This window comes from Polyergus mexicanus, unplaced genomic scaffold (assembly GCF_030449975.1).
Source record: "Polyergus mexicanus isolate NDT 795.1 unplaced genomic scaffold, iyPolMexi1.0 SCAF_6, whole genome shotgun sequence".
Classification (NCBI taxonomy): Eukaryota; Metazoa; Arthropoda; class Insecta; order Hymenoptera; family Formicidae; genus Polyergus; species Polyergus mexicanus.
In genome coordinates this window covers 11,058,657-11,080,542 of record NW_027223326.1, presented here as the reverse complement: position 1 = coordinate 11,080,542, position 21,886 = coordinate 11,058,657, and the positions used below count along the sequence as shown (strand labels likewise).

The window sequence follows — 21,886 nt, the reverse complement described above, 5'->3', positions numbered from 1 at the left end:
AAGAAGGGTGAAAAAAAAGAATCGAGTTACTACTAGATGCGCGCCGGACAACTAGATGTAACTTTTGTAAAGTCGAAATACCGTATATATATACTTTTTCTCGTAAGATTCTTTCGCATCACGTCGACGACGACGAGAACGGCTCACGATCGAACAAAGCGAAATTGTGTTTAAGAGAATAATAAATTTGTATAAAGTGGTGTAAAAAAACGAGGAGAAAGAATTAAGGCTTTGATGTTTGCGTCTAAATTGCGAGCGCTTCAACAGCGAGCCGCTGATAATCAATACGGAATATTGATGCGACCATCGAAGCGTAAATCAAGGTAAGTATGACATTTCAGTTTGTTTCCTTCTAAAAAGATTTTTCTTACAAACATTCGCGCTTTGTATTCTTTATATAAAGAAATTTTCCATAATTGTTAATAAATTAGAAATATTATTATTTATACAAAACACTAGAATATTTTTTCCTTCGATAAAATAATAATAAGATATGTATTATAATACATTTATATATAGTAAAATAATAAGAAATGGAAAGATTTCGCGTGAAACAAATTTAATTTAAATATCTCTAAGCTCTGTTTATAGGCAGAAATAAATATCTTCTGACCTTTCAAAGATACAGCTTCACCGCTTATTTTATCGACGGAAATTGCGGCGGACATTTCCGCGAAAGACCGCCGCATTTCCGCGCGAAACGGTGGTTCGCCGAGAGATCGTAAGTAGATCTTGGCTACGTCGTTTCCTTTCCCTTTATATAGCAATGTTACTATAAATAGTTGAAAATATCCGAGATTCGAGAAGAATTTTAATCGAGATCAGAAAAATTTGTAATTTTATCGGAAATTTCTCTATCTAAAGCTTCAAAATTTTGTTTGATTTTTAAATCTTGATTTATAAAATCAATATTTTTTTAATATCTTTCTATTTTGAGAGCCTGCGAAGCAAGATATGAACAAATTAATCCAGTATGATTATTTTTACGTTGATCGTTCCTGAATTATCTCTCGACATATGCATTAATTACGACGATTGCGGTCTCATTTGCATTCAACGACGAATGTATACATATTATCGGTCGTCGAAATGAATGTACACAAGTGCAAAGTACTGAAGGAGATAAATACGATTGTAATAAATTTATTGGCAACAATATTCAATCTGTCGTGTCGTGCGCAAATAAATACACCACCATTGGTTTTTTTTTTTTTTTTAGTCTAAAAATGTCGATATATTTTCTATATCCCGTCCTCTCTCGGGACGAGAGGAGAGACGGGAGATAATAATTCCAATCAACCTCGGCTTATACAAATTCATCGGGGCAGTTATCTCGTCGATGTCAACGCCGTGATGCTGTCGGGCGCTCCGATCTCATACCGGTGTGTTTCGCGTCCGTGAGAGATTCATTTCGCGTCTTCTTCGCAGAATTTTCCCTTCCCTCCCTCCCTTGAAATAACGTAAAGCGTATCCTACGATTTTGTACTAGATCCTCGAGGAGAACCGGCCGGTTTGTTCCGTCCCGTTACTCCTCCACCTGTCGGTCCATCCGGACTCGGAGCAAGATCCATAATCCCGTAAGCTTCCCGACTTTACGAGACGCGGGACCCGCCAGAGATCCACTCTCCGAACTCATCGCTTCGCCCATTTCAGAAAGTGTCTTTCTGTCAAAAATGTCAAATATTTCGGGCATTTTTACAGTGTCTCCCTAAAAGCTTCCACTTTGGCTGTAGAACAAAAGATGGAATGAACGATGATGGGAATGTCTTTATACATATCGAATATCTCTCTCTCGTGTTTCCCAAAAAAAGAAAATTGGAATTTTCGCATGACGTTCCTTTCTAAAATGTCTGATCGTTGTCGCGAGATCTCTCATTTTCTCTTCGACGGAATTTCGTTCGATGACGCTTGGCGCCGGGGAGGGAAGAGAGCGCCCGATCGGACACACACGTCCGGCGTAACATTATAGTTAAACACTATTGTAGCGCGATAGATGTGCGTCGTACGTAATGTAATTTTACATAGAGTTACATCGTAATCTAAATAATATAGACGAGATAAGTTACGAGAGAGCACGTATAATACAATATATTATATATATATATTTATAGACTTTTCCTTATCGCGCAAACGTGTATTCTGTATATGTACGTAATAATGCGTGTGTATGTATGTGTGTGGAATTTCAAAATTTATATAACATAACGAGGACGCGCGCGAAGGTCTCCCCAATTTTGTGCGCGTGCAATTGCATCTCGATGCGATCTTCCGTGCCGCATGATACGCAGATTTCTTCTCGGTGCTGAGACATCGGTTAGCTTCCGGAAGAGAGGGCCTTCGTTCGATGAAACCGCCATCAATCGCCTCGCCGAAGGATTGTCGAAGCGCAACACGATCCGAGTTGGAGTTACTTTCGCCGGGTCGCTTTGTAACACACGGATCAGGTAGTGTATCCTAAGATCCGCGCGCCGACGCCGTGATTTCGGCCCTTCGAAGGGAGAGCAGTATGACTGACGAGAAGAAAAAAAAAAGAAAGATACCATGATTTTTAAATTCTTTCACTTCTCTATTTTTTTTTTTTTTTTTTTTTTTTTGCCTATGATAAAAGATATGATATACAGTCGTGGTTTAAATTCCATTTGCGGCTTTTATTTTCAGGTATTAATATCGAGTTTATAAATGTTACAAGACGTAACTGCGTATTGTAATATACATACATACATACATACATACATACATACATACATATAAATTATATATAATATAAAATAAAATAATATATATTATGATATCGAGATTATATGAAGGGGAGATCGCGTCCCTTCGGGATGGTGTCGGCACGCGGATCCTCGCGTATAAGGCATGCGGTTTGGTGCTTAGCTACTACTTCTATTTATTCCGAGCCTGTGGATTCTCTTCCTTTTCTCAAAGGATTTTGACGCGGTGATTCGGTTCACCGCGTGACGCTTCGGGGTTCGTCTCTGCGCCGATACCCATCGATTCTATATCTACGCTCGTGAAAAAAAAAGACGGGTCTCGCTGTTCGCCGCGATTCATCCCGGCGCATTTCCGAGTTCGCTCGTTATTCACTCGTCTTCGTCGCGACGTGACGTGAAACAACGACGAGGATCGTGACAGTCGGTAATCTAACAGTGAAAGCGAAACGACTATTTCGCGATATTAGTCATCGCATTGTGATTCGTTTGCTATCTGACAGACGTGATCTACGGAAGACTGCAATCTGCGATTCCGACACGAGAACATTTATTTATTTATAAAAATATCAAATAGTAACGAAAACGTACAGAGTAAAGTTAATTCCAGAAATGTGCGAAATTATTTTGAAAGAAAGGTCGCATTTCATTTGAAAAACGTATCCTCACGCGGAATCGATAGATCGCAGCTCGTATTCGTAGACGCTACAGTCTCTCGTGGATATCATATCTCACAATCAAACGTGATGTCGTTGATCGTGATTACGTGACCTCAATATGAGGCCGTTCGTTAAGCAGCGTCTCGCAGATGACACCGGTTCTCTGCGGATGTGGGGTCAACGTATACGCAATGCGGCGTATTTTTACGATTTTACTATGTACGACACGTTGCATTAATTGAATGCATTATTCTCTAGCTTCCTAATCTTGGCACGAGAATAAACTAGACGACATCGCGAAACCGAATTAAAACTTTAATTAAAAAATGAGACAAATCCACTTGGTTCTTGCATCGATTGATCTTTTAATTTCATTCTGTGCCAAGAAAAAATTTTTAAAAGATCTATGAGATAAAGATCGGAGTGTCGTACTTTATGATTTACATGCCACATTTGAGACTTTCTATAACGTAATTCTATGTTTTTATCTCTACAATTATTCAAGATTCTAGTATCGGTTATATAATTAAAAAATATAAAACTTATTTAATTGATAAAAGATTTATTCAGATATAAAAATTGACCAGATTAAATTCTCACTCCTAATATCCATCCATTCTTTCGAATCGTCAAGGTTTAACTTGACCTGATCTGACCTGCGAGACGCGACAGTGATGAGATAGACTTAATGGGAGCGGCGCGCAAAATCGTTAACGCTTCGCAGTTTACGCTTATCTAGATTACCTTTAAGACTAATCGGTAACGTCGACGGATGAACAACAAAGTTTTAGCCAACAGTTTGTACCTTGCCGTGACGGACGCTCCGTGAATGCCCATTGTCCATTGCCGATCGAGGAACCTCGCCGTTGCGTAACGTTTCGAAGAATTTCACGATTAATCGGGATTTTGTCAAAAACGGCACCGTCATGCAATTATCATCTTGCTTCTTCCCCTCTATTAACGGGATACAAATCGTTATCGATCACGCAAGGAATAGAGAAATAAAATGAACAGTTTAGCAGCCGTCTCGTAAATCCGTTGACGGAGTTTGACGAACTCTAAAGAGAAACGAATGTAGAGAAAAGTAGGATACATTTAATAAGATAAATTATATTTCTCAAGCGCCTCAAAAAAATTGTCTAACATTTGGCGAGTAATCGGGATTGTCAGAGGCAGTAGGATTAACACATTCCGCTAAAGCGAAATATCGTTTCTAGTTCGGGAACATTTTTCGATAATAATAAATATCCCATTGCCCCTGAGACTTTCTTCCGTAAATTATTCTGTACATTCAAATACTGTTATCTGAAAGAAAAATGGATATTTTTTTCGTTCGCATTCGGTCGATGTAAAAGGGAAATGAATATTTCCTTTTATTTTTTTTTTCTCGTTCTTAATCGTCTCAAATATAAGCGTCGCGAGAATATACGAAAATTTTAGAGAGATAGAAAATAATTTACAAATCTATATATAAATATATTGTATATATATATTACGCGCTAGGCTGAAAGGTTCGTCGACAATTTTCTCTCCTATAGTTTCTTCGAGCTCGACACACCACGGAACAATCTTTGGCATTCGACCGATTTCCGATTGTAGTCTCACGTCGGTCGTCTTTGTCAGATATCCGCGGGGATGAACGCGATACATTGACTTAAAAACTCTATTAAATACATACGATCGTAGTTATCATCATCATCGTCACTTCTCTCTTCGCTACATTATCAGCTATTAACTTCAATTAATTATATTATCGGTAATAATGTTAATCAATAGTATTTTATTCTTATTATCGTTAACGCGTGTCTCGGGGTATGTATTGTATATATATGTGTGTATGTGTATTGTATGCCGCTTGTATAATGTATGCGTTTGTGTAATCGTCCCATTAATAATAACGTTACAACGTATTAATGATTCTATAAACTTACAATGATAATCAATAATAATGCGCCGTGTGATATCTCTTTTATTTTTCACTCGCGCCCGCTTCTCTCACTTTCTCTCTCTCTCTCTCTCTCTCTCTCTCTCTCTCTCTCTCTCTCATTCTTTCGCTCTTATACTCCTCCGTCTCGCACGCATAATAATAAAAGTTTGAGTATACTCAAATATATATACTCGAATACTCTGTATATTATTTATTATTTTATTACTCTGTTTTCTCGTTTCTCATTTCTACAACGCGCGCGGCGTGCGTTTATTTTTCGATTATAAAAGGAGAATGGTGGAAAGACTCGAACTGAAAGCACGCAATCTCGCCGATTAACGAAAACGCGATTGACGATGAAAAATATTTATCGTAGCGTTAAAAAAAAAAAAAAGAAGTATTCGATCTATTTATCGTGTCAACAATTTAAATAGCGCTACGTAAAAAAAAAAATGTTCGTTTAAAAAATCAGGCTTTTCTTCTTTTTCGCGAGAGAAACTAAGTTTATTAACAAAATTAAACAATTCCTACATTAATTGATTCTAATCAGGCCAATTTAAATAGGCTAATAAAAGAGACTCACATTTCATATTCTCTTCTATGAACACATTAATTATACATGTTTTCGAATAAATCTCATATTGAAAAAAAAAAAAAAAAAAAAAAATTATTTTTTTTTTTTTTTTTTTTTGTAGAAATTAATGTTAGTAAAAAATAATTTGGTCAAAAAAGAAGGATTAATCAGATATCTGATCTGATGAGCGTCTCTCGACTTTCGTCGATTAGCGAGAATCACGTTCGCACACGTAAGCGCGAATCGCGAATCAATTTAGGCTTGTGATAACGCGTGGCGAGAGAACTCAACGCGGCGTGACAGGCAGCGTGACGAAGCATTTTGATCCGGGACAACTCTCGCGCTCCAGCTCTCTAGATCGTGACACGTTCTCCCGCGAAAGTGACCCGACATCGCGCGAATCTCTTTGAGATGACTAATAACGTAATATCGATAAAGGCTAGTATATCGTGCGGAAGAGTTCTGGAATTTTTGGAAAATCGTCCAACAATTTTCTTGTCTACATTCTCGATTAAAATGATTAATTTATTACGAGATGTCGGGAAGAAAGAAAAATCAACTTACGAAAGCGAAACCGAATAACTCACCCTTTTACGGCGAACCTGAAAAATCATGCCCCTTGGTTCTCCGGCAGGATAAGGCGGGGAGGAAAGGATCCCGTTTTAAATCTGTCAATGGTCAATATAAATGTCGATTATGCCATTCTAGTTTATGTACAGATATTAGATTCAGATTTCGAAAAGAGGGAAAATGATATAATTTTTTAAGAGTAATCTTTCGCGCGAGTTGTCGCTTAATAAACTCAAAGGCAAAATCATAAAGGGCATATTTTACCATTAGTAATTGATCGATTGCTAAAATAAACGCAATTAATCGGATTTGTGCGCGCGAATAGCGGCCTCGTGTCGAGAGCGTGCACGCGAGAAGACAGTACCCGTTTGGAGAGGGGGAGGGATGAGGGTCGCGGTCGATACACGTGTAAATCGGGGTTACTGGACGATGCAGCAGCAGGGATTGTTCGCGAGGGTCGTCGTGGTGGCGATGCTCCGCTGTCGCTGCTGCCGCAGCTGCCTGTTCCGCTGATGGTGGCTCGTCACCCTCGCGCACCTGGGCTATTGGTTCTCCAGGGAGTAGTGGCGCGATCTCTTCCAAAAGCCCTTGAAGAAACCCTTCTTCTTGGGGGCGTCGCCGCTTTCCCCGCCTGAAACAGTAGAGTTTCCCCCCGCTTACAGAGCCAAGAGATTAACAGACTTATATTCTTCGATTAAGTTCACATGTGGAATTTAATGGAGGGGATTTAAATCGTCCAAAGAATCTGCTGTTAAAAGGACATTCGATTTTGAAAAACTTCGAATCTTGTGATTAGTTAATGCGTTGGGGGAAAAAAAAAACTGGTTATCGGATATTTACCGGGACGGACGTGTGCGAGGTAGAAATCGCTGAAATTGGAAGTGGCGAACGGAGCGGATTCCATCACTCGATGATTCATCGATCGATCTGTTCGCGTTGCAGCCGGCGAGAAGCACCGTCCGCTTCAAAGCACTTTGCGGTTTCGTTACCGTTGCCGGACGAACACGCCAAGGCAACACAGTGTCTTACACGATCAATTGTGTTGATGCATCAGTTATCGCGAACGAAAATCGTGTGGAGACATCACACATAGACTTTAGACACGCGCGATATTTCGTATTTGATTTTTGCATATTGTATTCTATCGATCATATGTATTCCCATTTTCTCATCGCAGCATTAATAATTGATCGCATTAATTTTTAATAATTATACTTTAAATGAGAAACAACAAATACAGAGAGAAAATCAGCCGATTTGAAGGAGGAAGATCAAATAGAATATGAAGTAATGAATTATTAATATAGGAGAAAAATTAATCTCTGAGATATCGCAAATCTATAATACAATACGTATCGGAATTTGTTGCCAACCATCTTTCAATGGTACGAAATTAATATGCGACAAGGCTCGGTTCGTCTCGACATTCATCGTAATGACAAGACTCCGAGGAGACTCTCTCGGCATCGTCTCTCGAGATCGTAATCAGCCGAGCGAGCAAAACTGGCAGCATGGTTATATCGTGAGAATCTATACGCGTGCCCAAAGTCACCGAGGCTGCTCATTAACAAGGAGACAAAGGACTTAGTAGAGGGTACGATCCATTTCCATCTCCGATTCTATCGGATCTCAAAGATCCGAAGATGTAACCCGCTAATGAAAATCGATCTACCCTCCCATCCGTCTCTCTGATAATCGGTCGTGTAAAGGCGTATGTATATGTATATAGTTTGCCTCTTCGAAGGCCGATCCGTCTGATTCTTAACGAATTGTATTGGAACGGACGAATGCCGAATATTCCTCGTTTGTGTCACAGAGCGGTAATCAATTGCCTCTCTGTAAAAAGGGACGAACAAATGCATGCACTCTAGCTTTACCGATTTCAAGTCACTCGAGATACGCCGTCTCCTAAAAGTAAAGCGAAAAAAAATATCATTCACATCCTCGCGCCGAGAAAACATTTATTGCGCAATGTATTTCGTAACAGGTGTAATAATGATAGCGATGGATTTATTTATTTATCTATTTATCTGTATCGCAAAACGATCTTTTTTAACGATTATTTCAAGAATTTGAACAGTATATTATGCGAGGAGGAAAAGAGAAACAGTAGAGATACTTTATTTTCTTATTCATTCAAACAGAGACCCCCTCGAGGTCTACTTTTATCGTTCAGTGTAACGGTAACGTCATCATTTTGCGGTTTCTTTAGTATTTCGAAACGCGTGCTTTATCATGTCTGGAAAGAGATGGATTCTGTACATCGTACCGCGGAATAAAATTGCTCAAAAAGACTCGAATTAGGAAAATGTAAAAAAATCTTAATTGCAAACAGCGGTTGCAGTCCGATTGCAGTTATCGTGTGCCGTGTACATCGCAAAGACGCCACGTGACACGTTATCGCACACAGACACAGTCGTGCTTTTACGTATTTCAACTGCGGGCCGCGCCATATGTTAAGCAGTCGAGAAGATCTTGAGATAATCCTCTCGTCGGTCATATAACAATAGCCGTCGGATTAAGAGGATCTATCGTCGTTATCAACGCGACGTCTGTTATCGATTCTTCGCCTCTCTTTTCCTATGCGAGTTTCGTGAAATTTTATCAACGTTCTTGGGGAAATCGACGCTTTCTTCATACATATTATCAAAAATTTCTCAGTTAATCGATTAAAATATATTTCTCTATTCGATATTGTCCTTGTCAAAGTCCCGCCTAGTTCATCGAAGAAAAAATCCCGCGATGCAATTATTCGAGACATCGGGTGACGATTACAGTTATATACATGCACGCACGTACACATTTTCCCCGGTGATACGCATCGAAATCGCATACGTAACTCGTTCGTCCTATGTGGAGGAACACGCAGGCCGACTACGTGTCTTCTCGATTGGCCATGACTTTGAGCGGCGCCATAGCGTGTCAAGGTAACGTCCGTGCATAGACCTAGACGTGCCGGTTGCTCGATCTGCATGTTAATTGCGTGGATTCGATCGACACAGGTCTCCTCGCTCACTAATACCTAGATACCTATGAGCGATCCATACTTTCGAATCTAAATATGTTAACGCGAAAGAATATTTCTTGTTAGTTTCGACCGAGAAAGTATCGATGTCTTTATGCTAATGTTGAAAAAATGACAAACCGAAAGAAAAAGCATTGTTATACTCGTCATGTTTTGACTAGTCGTGTAATATTGCCTCTTTGAAATTTTTTTCTACGTTTCGATTAAAGAAAAAATTTACATGTTTCGTTTTTACTTGGTACGTGAGACCGCAGAAAACCGTGGGGTAACAAAATTAAGTTGTTCTTACAAGACGGCGAAACGTCACCCTCGCGTCGCGACAACCCGCGAATCAATACTTTTTCATAGCTGCGGCAGGAAATTAGACAGACGTCATGTCACCGAGGCTTTTCACATACACGTATGCCATTCACATGCGCGTGTTCTGCATCGAAAGCTATTGATATAATTGGTAAAACGCGTCGATTCTTCATCGCGCTCGTGATTTCGCAAACTCGAATCTTCGCAATGTTTCATATCACTAACGCGACGAAATTTGCTCCAGCTTAGCGTTAAATCCGAGGTATTAAGAGATCTCCTCGACAGCTTTGTCTGTCTTATGCGAAGATCGCGTATAATGTTATCACGGGATGAAAATCAGACGATCACGTTTGACAGGGAAGTTTCTTGCGTGCGATTTTCCATTTGAATATTTCGAAAGTTGCGACAAGTGATCGACCCGCGATCGAGGTCATAAAGGGTCATGTCGAGAAGCAGAAAAAGAACGAGAGAGAATATTTGCATGTGTGTATGTGACGTGACAGCACGGTGGGGCCAATCAACGGCCGAGGGATGAAAGGAAGGAAGGAAGGAAGATGGCCCTGCCGTGGAGGAGAGCCGGTGCGTGCGATCAATACCGATAGTGTATACCTATAGGACGTAGAGACGCAGACTCTCTTGGGTGTGTCCGATCTCCCGCGCGCAGTATCCCGACGTTTATGTCGTGTGCGTGCTCTCTCTCTCTCTCTCTTATCCTGCACCTGTCTCAACCGATCGGTCGCTTTTCCTTGCCAATGGTCGATTCCTTCAAAGGGACATCGAACCTCGGGGTTCATTAAACCCTCGATGGGTAAAGTCTCGTGCTTCACCTACTCGTAAAATCATTCTCGCGTGGCCGTCAGCTGATGGAGCAGCGGGAAGATTCTCGAGATTCCATTTTAAATTACGAAGCTACGCTACAGTGTTGGAGATTGAAAAAAAGGGGGATATAAATCTCGATACTCCATATTTCGATTTCGAGAAGAAGTTCAATTATTAATTTTAGATCATGAACTATACAAGTTGTAATTATAATTGCCGCCCCATCCTCTCTACTCATCCCTGACAAACTTGTAGAAAACAGAGGTCTGTCAATTCTCTTTACTCAAGATATAATATAGCGAAGCGAAAACTTTAAAAACGATTTCCGGATTTGAATCAGTCAGGATTATCAGCAGCGATTATTGCTGAACATGACGTCTATACTCCATAATTTCTAGTTTCTGATTTTTTAATTTTTCTAAATATTTTAAAAGGAAATATATTTTTTTAAATATTTTAAAATGTCTGTAAATTAGCGAAATTTTATCTAAAATTATATTGTATTTTTGTGATAATGATCGTCTAATCCTTGCAAATATCTAGTTGTACAGATATATGCAGGATGAATTTGCTATTATTGGACACGATCCAAGTCGGTCAAGCTATTAATATTATCTTACTTGAAAATCCTAGCGTTCCATGCACCGTCCAAGCGTAATGGACGGAATAATAATAATAATAATAATAAAAAAAAAACAAGTTTTTAAAAAGTATAGTCATCGAATTTCAAGTTGACAAAGACTTGAGAATTCGCATCGAATTATAATCCGTGCATATATAAATTAACCGTAAATTTAGTCGTGATCGAGTTATCGCGGTTTATCGACGATAAGATATGTCAAGTATAAAAGAAAATACATTAACTCTCTTCATCGACTCCCAATTGTTGAGAGGTAATGTATTCACGACAGAAAAACTATTTTTTCGTCAATAAAATAGTTAGAAAATAACGGATGGGTACAACATTTAAGCAAAAGTTTCAAGTATCTGAAACCGGCAACTTAACTCGAGCGAATGATCGTTCGCGATCGATCGCGCGCTCTCAGATATGTCTCCAAGGATGCATGGACATGTAACTCTATGCATATTAAAAAGCAGGCCTTCCTTCTCGGTAAATACCCGTTTCCGAAAATAACTGGCGAATATTAATAGACACGTTAGATTCACTCGACGGACGCGATATTTTGGAACCCACAATCCTATAGCCGTTTCGTGCCGCGATGCGCACTAAATTCGGTTACGAACGATATGTAAGAAAGTATACGATTATATCAACCGATAAACCAAGAGAAAGAGAGGGGAAGCATCTTCTCTTCTTCACGTATTCTATAATATAATTAAGATATGAACTGCGAAATACGCATCGTTACCTTTTATGCATTTGTCTGTGCCAAGTCTTGAAAAATGTGCTACGTAATTTTTTAATTATAAAATATATCCTTCTTTTGAATTTTTTTAATAATTAGAATTATAATAAAATATTATTTTCGCTAAATAAAGAGAAATTATGAATTAATTTTTTTATATTAGTTTATAACTGTCAAAAATAAAATTATTCTTCTCTTGTATTTTTTTTTTTTTTAACTGTTCTATATATGCGATATCTCTCTTTCTCTTTCTTTCTCTTAAATTGAAAAATACTGTTCCTTGCTAATATGCTATATGTGGAACGATACGCATGCTAGACTCAGGTCATTCGACGATCGTCTTTGTGTTTCATACGAGACGAGTCATTAGAATAATCGCGGCTGTCAAGTTCGCGCGGTTCGACACATTGTTCCTACGGGCGACGCTGTGGGATTTCATTTCCAGGGGGCTGACATATACGCTCTCGGCTATTTTCGAGTCGGGCTCCACCGTCGAAAAGAGAGAAAGGAAGCCGGCGAGTATAAGAAGCAGCCGAAATATTGCCCACACGAGGATCCGCGACCGAAATAAAACGGAGGGAGAAGTGATCTTGTCGCGCGAGACGCGCTGACATTCTCTCTCTTTGACCTCTCAGCAAACACATCGGTATCTTGCAAATCAACCGTTCGTTTCGAGGAAAGGGAAAGAATGTAAAATATTTATTTCCCAGCAAACACAGCAACATAATTCTCTTCTGTCTTTTTTTTCAAACATACAACACATTTTATAATTACGGATTTTTCATATCTAAATTTGTATTCGAAAAATGATACTTCACATAGGATTACGAAGCTTTCTGACAGAAAAAAGTATAGCTACGGAAAGAAAGATTTTAAGTGGACAATTAAAATTCTTTATACCTCTATAAAATATTATTTAAATATATGTGAAAAAAATGAATGTCCAACTTACCGGTATAAGGACCAGAGGGTGAGTTGGTGTCCTTGTTGTTCTTCCCGTCTTTGCTGCCGCTTCCTGCAACAACAAAGAATAACTCGAAATTACGATAAGAAACGCAAGATAACAATATGCAAAACATATAGGGAAGATATATTAAGGATACATGAACTCGTTCATCGAACATAGCTACAGGTATTATTAAAAGTGGAATTTTACCAAATTCCCTTAATTGAATATCTATGAAAAGTCTGCATAAACATGAGAAGAGATTCTACTCCGATAATAAGATAAATATACGATAAAAATGTTTCAAAATGCATAAAAACGATCGAGCAGATTGAAAGAAATGTGCGGCATGCAAAGTGAGGGCGCGTTCAATGTTTATGAAAGACGCGGTAATCGAAGAGATAAGAGCATAAATGCGTAATAGCGCATTGAAATGTATGCGCTTCCCAACGAGCGCGTATCATCTGACGGGTCGGTTAGATGACTCGGTCGAGATGATAAGGAGCAATAATGCATTAGGCCAATTATTCGGAATTATTCGGAACGGTTGCTTTATTCGCAGCAGGCGGTATCCCCATGGCCGGGCTTTCATCGCGAAGCAGATTCCACAACGTAATGGATATGCACGAAAAAACAAAGAAAATATAGCTACAGAGAAAGAGATATTAAAATTATAAAATGTAGAATATTATATTATGAAAAATGTATTCGCATTGGAAAATTCTCTAAATATTGTAATAAATATGTATATGTATATATAAATATCATTAAAATATTATAGATATTATAGATATTTAATTAACTTGTTTTTATATATATATATATATATATATATATATATATATATATACACAATATATATTATAATGCGAGTATTAAATTATTATTTTTTTGGCTATCTATAAGCGAAATCTAAAGGAACATGCAGTATCAAACTTTGTTGCAAATTGACATTTAAGTATGTCTACTTTGGCAAACGAGAAGGAAATCTCACATTTTTCATCTTAAATGCTTATAACGGACAGATGTTGAGAGTGTCATAGAGGTGATATGGAAGATCGATTATTAAGAGAGCGAGAAGTAAGACGCGCGATCGATCGATAATCATGGTCGTTTTCCGGCGGGTTGATAAATCCGTCGTGTAAACTCGGTCAGTAGGAAATGAAATCCACGAGGTAAGAAAGAAGCTCATACCCCTTTGTGTCATTCGTCTTAGTTCGTTTGACGATCGATGCCGGATGAGTCTCGCGATCCTTTCGAAAATAATCCTATCCGCGTAATTTTGTAATTAAAAATTACAAAGGGATCTTAATATATGTTCACGCTTTCTTGGCTGCTTCTCTCCGCGATTTGAACCCATTTGCTTTTTAAATTCGCTTTCTTGTTCCGTGCAAGTAGCGTTTACCTGATTGAAAATATTTTAATTCGCGGGGTTGGAATATATTCCGTGGGTGCAAGTAAGATACGTTTTTCTTTGTACAAAACAAGTTTTTCGGTTCGCAGACGAGACAGTCTATATACGACAAAAGAATAATGAAAGAGCGACGAGATGACATCATCACAAGAAAGAGAAGAAAGAGGAGGAGGGTGTCGGAAAAAGAGGGACGGTTCTTACCTGGGGAATAGGGACACGATTAGTAAACTGGTCGTGGAATGCTATTGCCGTTCGTATACCAGTTGGACTGTATGTCCTTAAAGAGCCCTAACCTACACGAAAGCGTGACCTTTTCAGTCCCTATTGAAGATCCGCCCTGACATTTCTCCTAACGTTGCTGACTCGAATGCACCGAGTTCATTGACCTGATATTTCTTGGTAAGCTAATGTTTCATTTGCGTGTATTTTATTTATCCGTTCTTTGAGTCGAGTAATCAAATTTCTAAAGAATATCTATTTGCAAATATAGGAAAAAAAGCCAGACTATATACAAAAAAATTTTTTTATATCCTAAATAAAAATATCAGAAAGAGTAGCGTATATATTAATATAAAACATAAAGATTTTAATGTCAGTTTATAAAAGTCAAATGATTAATTTACACAAATCGTCCCAAGAGAGAGACTGGACTCATCGAAATATATTATTATAATTTGCTTGCCATATTTAGGACACGAGGCGATCGGAATTTCGAGATCTCTTCGCGTTCGCCGATAGGAGAGATTATAATAGAAACGCGAGACGCGCGTAGATCCGTCAAGGTTGCGGCAAAGGCCGGTTCGCGAATGTCACCGGGATGACAATTGTCTTTATGACGCGAAGAGAATAAGATTGCGATTAGCACAAATTCAATTAATACGAACAAAAACATTTTTACAGAGTAAAATTTCTCTTCCCTCTTTATTAATCACATGTATATACGGGAGGCGCAAATTAAAATTGTTCAATTTTTTTTTTCCTCATTTTCTATTACATAATATTTTTACATGTAACACGCTGCTGTTTAATGTGTCTCTCTCTCTCTCTCTCTCTCTCTCTCTCTCTCTCTCTCTCTCTCTCTCTCTCTCTCTCTCTCTCTCTCTCTCTCTCTCTTTTGGCGAATTTGTGGGTTCGCAAACTTTCGGGCCGATAAACTGTTCCTTTTTCTACATTATACATGCTACCGGACATGTGATTGGCCAGGCGTGACGGGACAGCTCGCCGACAACTTGTTGGAGGAACGGCATCAGCTGCAATTTCGCAAAGCTGCCTCGTCGGGGGTTGCGGAGATAGTGAGAGTGGTCGAGGACAATGACGCGCGTGCCCCCCAACGTTGCTTGTCCGGGTGGGGGGAGAGGGGTAGGTAGAGGGCGGGAATGTTAACGGGGGTTGTGTTCACCCTCTGAATAAATCAATAAGTCTCCGGCCCAGCCTTCATACACGCTCTTCAACAAAGCGCAGTCGGAATACTAGTTTCGAGCAACCACTGTTGATGAAAAATAATATTTGTCTTATTAATTAATATAATATTCCGCCATTTGAATTGTTAATAACAAAGTGGATTTCGCAAAATCAAATATTACACAATTGCCACATTTTATTATTCGCAGATAAGATAGTATGATAATTTTTTTGAATATCACGGGAGTCATTTTTTTAAATAAATAATAATAATATTAAATTTACACATTTTCAAAATTCCTTTGGGCAAGAGAGAGAGAGAGAGAGAGAGAGAGAGAGAGAGAGAGAGAGAGAGTTAGTTAGAAAGAAAGAGGGAGGGATGGAGGGACAGGAGGAATTTGAGGAAGGTAAAGCGAGCTCAAAGGATTCCCCTCGTTTCCCGAAAGTTCGCCGAGGGATATCGAAGGATTAAGGCCTTCGAAAATAAGTAGGGGTCCGTTTCCCCAACATGTTGGGCCCAGCTGGCGTTCAGAGAATTCTACTGACTTACTCACGTGCGCTCTCTCTCTCTCTCTCTCTCTCTCTCTCCGTCCGGACAAAATTTAATACACGACGATAATCAAATAGGATAATAATCAAATAGGATCCGCATACGTGGGGCTGCCGTGTTAAACGATGAACTTTATGTAACCTTTATCAAATACATACATACGCGACCGTGCATATCGATTCCGTCGTACGCCTTAGGGGCGCTCTTATGAATAAAATAACATCGCTCAGTCACAATTTCCGGACTTGCGGAAGAAAACGCGCTAGCAGACCTTACATTTCGGGCCTGCTATTAAAGATTGCAGGAAAGACATGACATTTACGAAGATACGATGACGATGTCTCGGAGCCGGAGACTCGGTAGAAAGTTGATCCTTCGCGTAATCGTTCTTGATTAAAATTTCCCTGATGGGAAGGAGCTTTACGCGAAGGAATTTGTTATCGCCGAACAAAATGAATCTTGCTAGCAAGAAATGTAAATGATAAATGTCGACATCCTGTATACGTAAAAAAAAAAAAAAAAAAAAAAAAATTAATATTTCTTTTTAGAATTATACAGTTTGATTAAATTGCAGCTATGTTTCTCACAATAGGAGAAAAATTGGAGTGTCAGCGAATCCAAATATTCTGCTAATAATATACGGGAAAGTATACTGACATATTTCTTTTTTTTTCTTCACTTATTCGTACACGACAATGGCGTAACTGTACCTCGCACGGCGCGTAACGCACCGCATGACGCACGTGTTATTACGTATCTATAGGAAAAGCGCGCGCAGTGGTAGATACACGATGGCGAACTCCACGATATCACGGTCGAGCTGCGGCAGCTGTCGCGCGCGACGCGTGGGATGCCCTTAAAATTTATTCTATTTATAGGACGTAACCGTACGCGCGGCGGACTCTTGGAAGTCCAAGTCGCCTCCGTGATACTCGAGACGCGTATACATTGGAAAATACTCGCGTCCCGTAAGCTAAATGTCGCATCGTTTTTTTTTTGTTTTTTTTTTTTCCCTAGAAAAATATTGAAATATACGAATGCACAGATTGAGAAACAGTTTCCCGAATAATTCAAAGTCCGCACGTTCCTTCAATGTCGAAATATCGATAATTTGTACACGAATCTCGTGAATATTTTTTTAAAAGTATAAATAAAATAAAGAAGATCCATCTGTTGAAAAATTTCTCTGTTCCATGTCAATATCGTAGCTTGCTTAACTGTCTTTTGATTTCTACTTTAATCGCCGTGTGAGATGTAAAGTATTCTCTAATTGAGGCTTCTCTAATTTACGTGTAAGGCTCATGATTTGCGCGGACAAGAGGATTACAATGGAACTTCCGCGAAATCACGAACTAGCTTCTAAATATACCAAACCCGATCTCTCCTCGAGACTAATTGGGACTTCCTAATTAGTCAGTAATTTATCGATTAACTTTTTCTCGCTTTATTTTCGGTTTTTTTTTTTTTCCATTGCGTCTTAACAACGAATCGTTTAGACACGACGTTTTAGGTTTCTCAGCCGAAAGCAAAGTTTTGTTTTATTATCGCTTTTATCGCTTCTAGCTTAATAATACTAGATAATTGTAGGAATGCAGGGATTGTTATCATTATTAGTGCAATGATAACTAGAATCGTATTGCAAGAATGCGCTCTTCGAAGTAAAACTTTCCTCTGCTTCTTAAAATTTCACTTACACTATTAACGGTAACTGCGCCTAATGAATGACGTTATAAATAATGTAATGTTCACTCGCGAGAGTGATCTTGCCGAGTGGAATTTTCCAAGCATGTAATTATATACAGCGGCGCAATATACACCGCTTTCCAGTCGAAAGTGAAGCGTACTTAGATAAAATCGGGCGTGGACGAGGCATAAGATCTGTGTCCGGCAATTCGGATCGCGTGTGCGCAGAAAACTCTAATAATCGTTAATTATTCGCAACGACCTATTCTCCGATATCATTAAACAGAGAGTGTCTACTCTCGGGAAAAACATGGAAAGAACATCTGGAATTATCAGCAACTTTTTTTTACTTGGAAAAATTAGGGAATTTACGTACTTTTTCAAATTTAATATTTGAAACTTAAGTGGCTCTTAATTTTTTTTTTTTTCCTTCTTAATCGTATGAATAAGAAACATTAGAAGGCGTATACAATGAAGAAATTTATCTTAGAGAAAGTTACATTTAAAAATTCTCTAATTTTATTTGTAATTTTGAACAAGAACATGTAAAAGATCAGGAAATTCTTAGAAGGAAATTATTTACAAGATTTAAGAAGATTAGACATTTTCTGTTTAAAACGCGATTTAGTTAAGTAAAAAAGATTTATATTTGAGAAAGTGATTTTTATATCTTTTTCAAGATATATACAATATATTTTCTCTCTTATTCGCATGTATAATATCATATTATTCTGCGACAAATTTTTGTCTTCCGTTTCAATTTTTTTCAAGAAACTGACTTATTTTCAAAGAATCATCGACGTATAAGAATTCTGATCGTTCGCGAGGTGCACGGATTCGCGTACAGCTATTAGAGTCAGGAGCTGACACCGCTGCCCTTATCTTTTGCGAACGAAGCAGAAACGAAGTGCCTCTGCATCTTCTTCGAAACCAGGTCTCGAGACGAATGAGAGAACTTCATATGAAAGAGTCGCTAGCCGTCGAAATGTAAATGAATAGCGTATAAAGGGAAAAGGGGATTTTTAAAAAACTGGGAAAGAGTGTGCGCTGGACAAAATTAAGACGATTAATTCGCGTATTAATATGCTAGACTATTCATCGATCAATCATCGGCGATACGTTCTTCCTATTCGACGTTCGCTGTTCGCCATTGACGAATCTCGAACGAATTTATAATTGACAAGGGAAATCGGCTGACTTTAACGGTACGTTACTGAATCGACAACGGGGCCCCTCGACTGCATCGAGTTTGCTTCCTTCAACGGCTCTCAAATCCACCTGCGGCCGTGAAATCTGATGAAGCTCATAGTTCGCATGACTAACGGCCACGTGGCAGCGATCGCCGTGTCTCACGCGAGGTGAGGAGCGGAATTAATGGGACCTAGACGTGTTTGGCCTTCGACGGAAACGAAAACGACCTCGCCTCGTCTTTCCGAGAGATGCGATCGCCACGTTACGTCCAATAAGATCTTTCGTCGCCATGCGAGGCGATAATATCCAAGAGAGATGAGTTTCGTTCTGATTCTTGAGAACTCTATTTCTCTTCAATATTTTTTAATCGCGAATTTTGCCAGCATATTTTATACTTTTTCTTTCGTGTAATTTTATATTTAGAATTTAGAATTTTTTATAATTAAATTTATAATAACAATTTTTTTATTCGTATTTTATAATTTTTCTTTGAGAAATACGTAATCAGCATTTGGCTTCTTGATTTCCGATCGCGATTATTGATTACCCCGGATACTAGCTGTACCGAATCGATGATGACGGAGTTCTAATTTATAAACTCGACATAATCTCGGCGATAAAACCGGTATGTATCGAGGCACGTTGTTTAGCAAATCATGCAGATTAAAGGCTCGCGACATTTGACGCGATTTGTCGCGCACTGAAAATGTTATATCAGCGATTTCAACTTGCAAGATTGACCGCGCTAAAAATAATGATTTTTCTCGTTCTTATACAACGATTAACGCTTCATACATTTTTCCGCTCCAGTCGCATGCAAAAGAAAAAGAAAAAGAAAAAAAAAGAAGTATGAATAAAAAAATTCTGTCAAATGATTCGGTTAAAAAAGGAGAGACAGAGAGACAAAGAGTGATTAAAAAACACTCGAGTTTACGAAATTTATAAAAATTTCGATTTAGCGGCGCGTTTCGATTCCAAAGATTTCGTTGATTAATTGCAGAAAAGAAGACATATTTTCGGACGTTCAAAGTCATCATCGTCGTCGTTATCGTTATCGTCGAGGTCGATGAATGCTCGACCGTGATACCGGTGATCGCTCGCCACCCGCGGGGTTGGTAGACGGGCCAGCAGACGGGAGTAACGATTGTGTGCCACCCACCATCACCACCCCATTCTTGACGAGAGGGATGCTCGCGCCCCCTCGGCCGCTCGTGCCCCCGCGTTTATCCACCAACATCCACCGCCTACTAACCGATCGGAAAACATCCCCCCCTCTCGGATGGTCATCCCGCGCAACTACTGCGAGGATACTTGTGACGTTTCATAAAAAAAAAAAATGGACCGCGTGACCGGAATCTGGGAGGCTTCCTGGGAAGTATCGATACGACAAACATTTCGAGCGCGTTAATCGGTTAATATTATCTCGCAACGAAAGTAGATCGTGACTCTAGAAAATCTCGATAATTATTTCAACATTATTATTCATGCAAGGTTTCGAAAAAGAATGACGTTTTATTTTCGATTCTGATTTTTACGGATTTTTTTTTTTTTTTTTTTTTCCCCCAGCTATCGTTTGATTCTAAACATCGAAAGAAAATTTTACCCTTTACAGAAAAAAGGTTCAATTTTTAAGAATTTAATTTAGATCCATCGAGTAAACGAAATTAAAAATTCGGGAAACGATAGGGTCACAGTGTCTTTTTTAATTGCACACTTCGTAATGGTTAAGTCCTTGCGATCGATATTCAATCCGTGTGTCATCTGCCTTAAATCGGATCTCCGCGTCCTTGACTGACGCGAGAATTCGCATAATATTATTCACCGAAGAGCCAGACGAATTTGCACCTTCTCTCTCTTTCTCTCTCTCTCTCCCTTTCTCTCTCTCTCTCTCTCTCTCTCTCGAATCACGCATTCAACACGCACATAAACTTCTGTCGAAACTTATCGGCCACGGTCATTATCCTTGAAAATATGAGTGTCTCAATAATGTCGAAATATCTTGCGGGGAAAATATTCTCGCAAAAGACTAGATTAATTAGTGTGAATCAAAAATTTAATTCTTTAACGTAATTCCGAAATTCTTCGCTCTTTTTGATCTTTGTGAGACAATTCGAAATTAATTTTCTTTCTCAGAAAACTGATAATAGTTTATACTCTTGTGATAATGAGAGTGTAATGCTTTTATCATCTGTGAGAGAGAGAGAGAGAGAGAGAGAGAGAGAGAGAGAGAGAGAGAGAGAGAGAGGATGCTTTATCACATAAATATTTCCGATTACCCGTTATCGATTTTGTCTTATCCAGGTATCTCGGAGTCCGGATGTTTAATGTAATGAAAGTCGAATTGTTGGATTTATTCGATTGCTCATCGCTTTCGATTCACACGAAAAAGATACATCCTTGTCTAAACATACTTATCGAGCAAACATTTCGATGAGTCTTCATACGCGCAAAAAACAAAGGAACCTGTTGAGAATAACTCTGTAGGGGGTATATACCGAAAAAGACTCTGCGCGATACAATGTCGCGGATGCATTAAAATTAAATGGCCGTGTTATCGCCGACGGTTATTTATAGAGCGCGATGTCGATACGCGCCGCGAGGGAAAGGCGTCCGGTTGCATATCGCGTCGACGAGCACAAAGACGCGAATCCAAGAATTTCGCGTGTGAAACATGAAATCCGTTAAAAAATTTACCGAAAACTTTCGCCGGCCATCTTGTCGCATTTTTAGAATTCGCGGGGGATCC

General features: G+C 38.9%; 1 protein-coding gene across 11 annotated transcripts in view; it reads right to left on the bottom strand.

Moving 5' to 3' along the window:
• LOC138933863 (dentin sialophosphoprotein) overlaps positions 1 to 21,886 on the bottom strand; it is a 175,695-nt gene that overhangs the window by 5,230 nt on the left and 148,579 nt on the right. For 5 of the 11 annotated variants that reach the window (XM_070296975.1, XM_070296974.1, XM_070296972.1 and 2 more), the window contains 2 exons: positions 12,908 to 12,970; positions 1,128 to 7,099 (listed from right to left, as the gene is read on the bottom strand). In XM_070296975.1, the coding sequence (XP_070153076.1) occupies positions 6,987 to 7,099; positions 12,908 to 12,970 (176 nt within the window). In that variant the 3' untranslated portion in view covers positions 1,128 to 6,986. Of the gene's footprint in view, positions 1 to 1,127; positions 7,100 to 10,735; positions 12,811 to 12,907; positions 12,971 to 21,886 lie in introns of those variants that run through there. The other 6 variants (XM_070296979.1, XM_070296976.1, XM_070296978.1 and 3 more) reach the window with 4 other exon arrangements.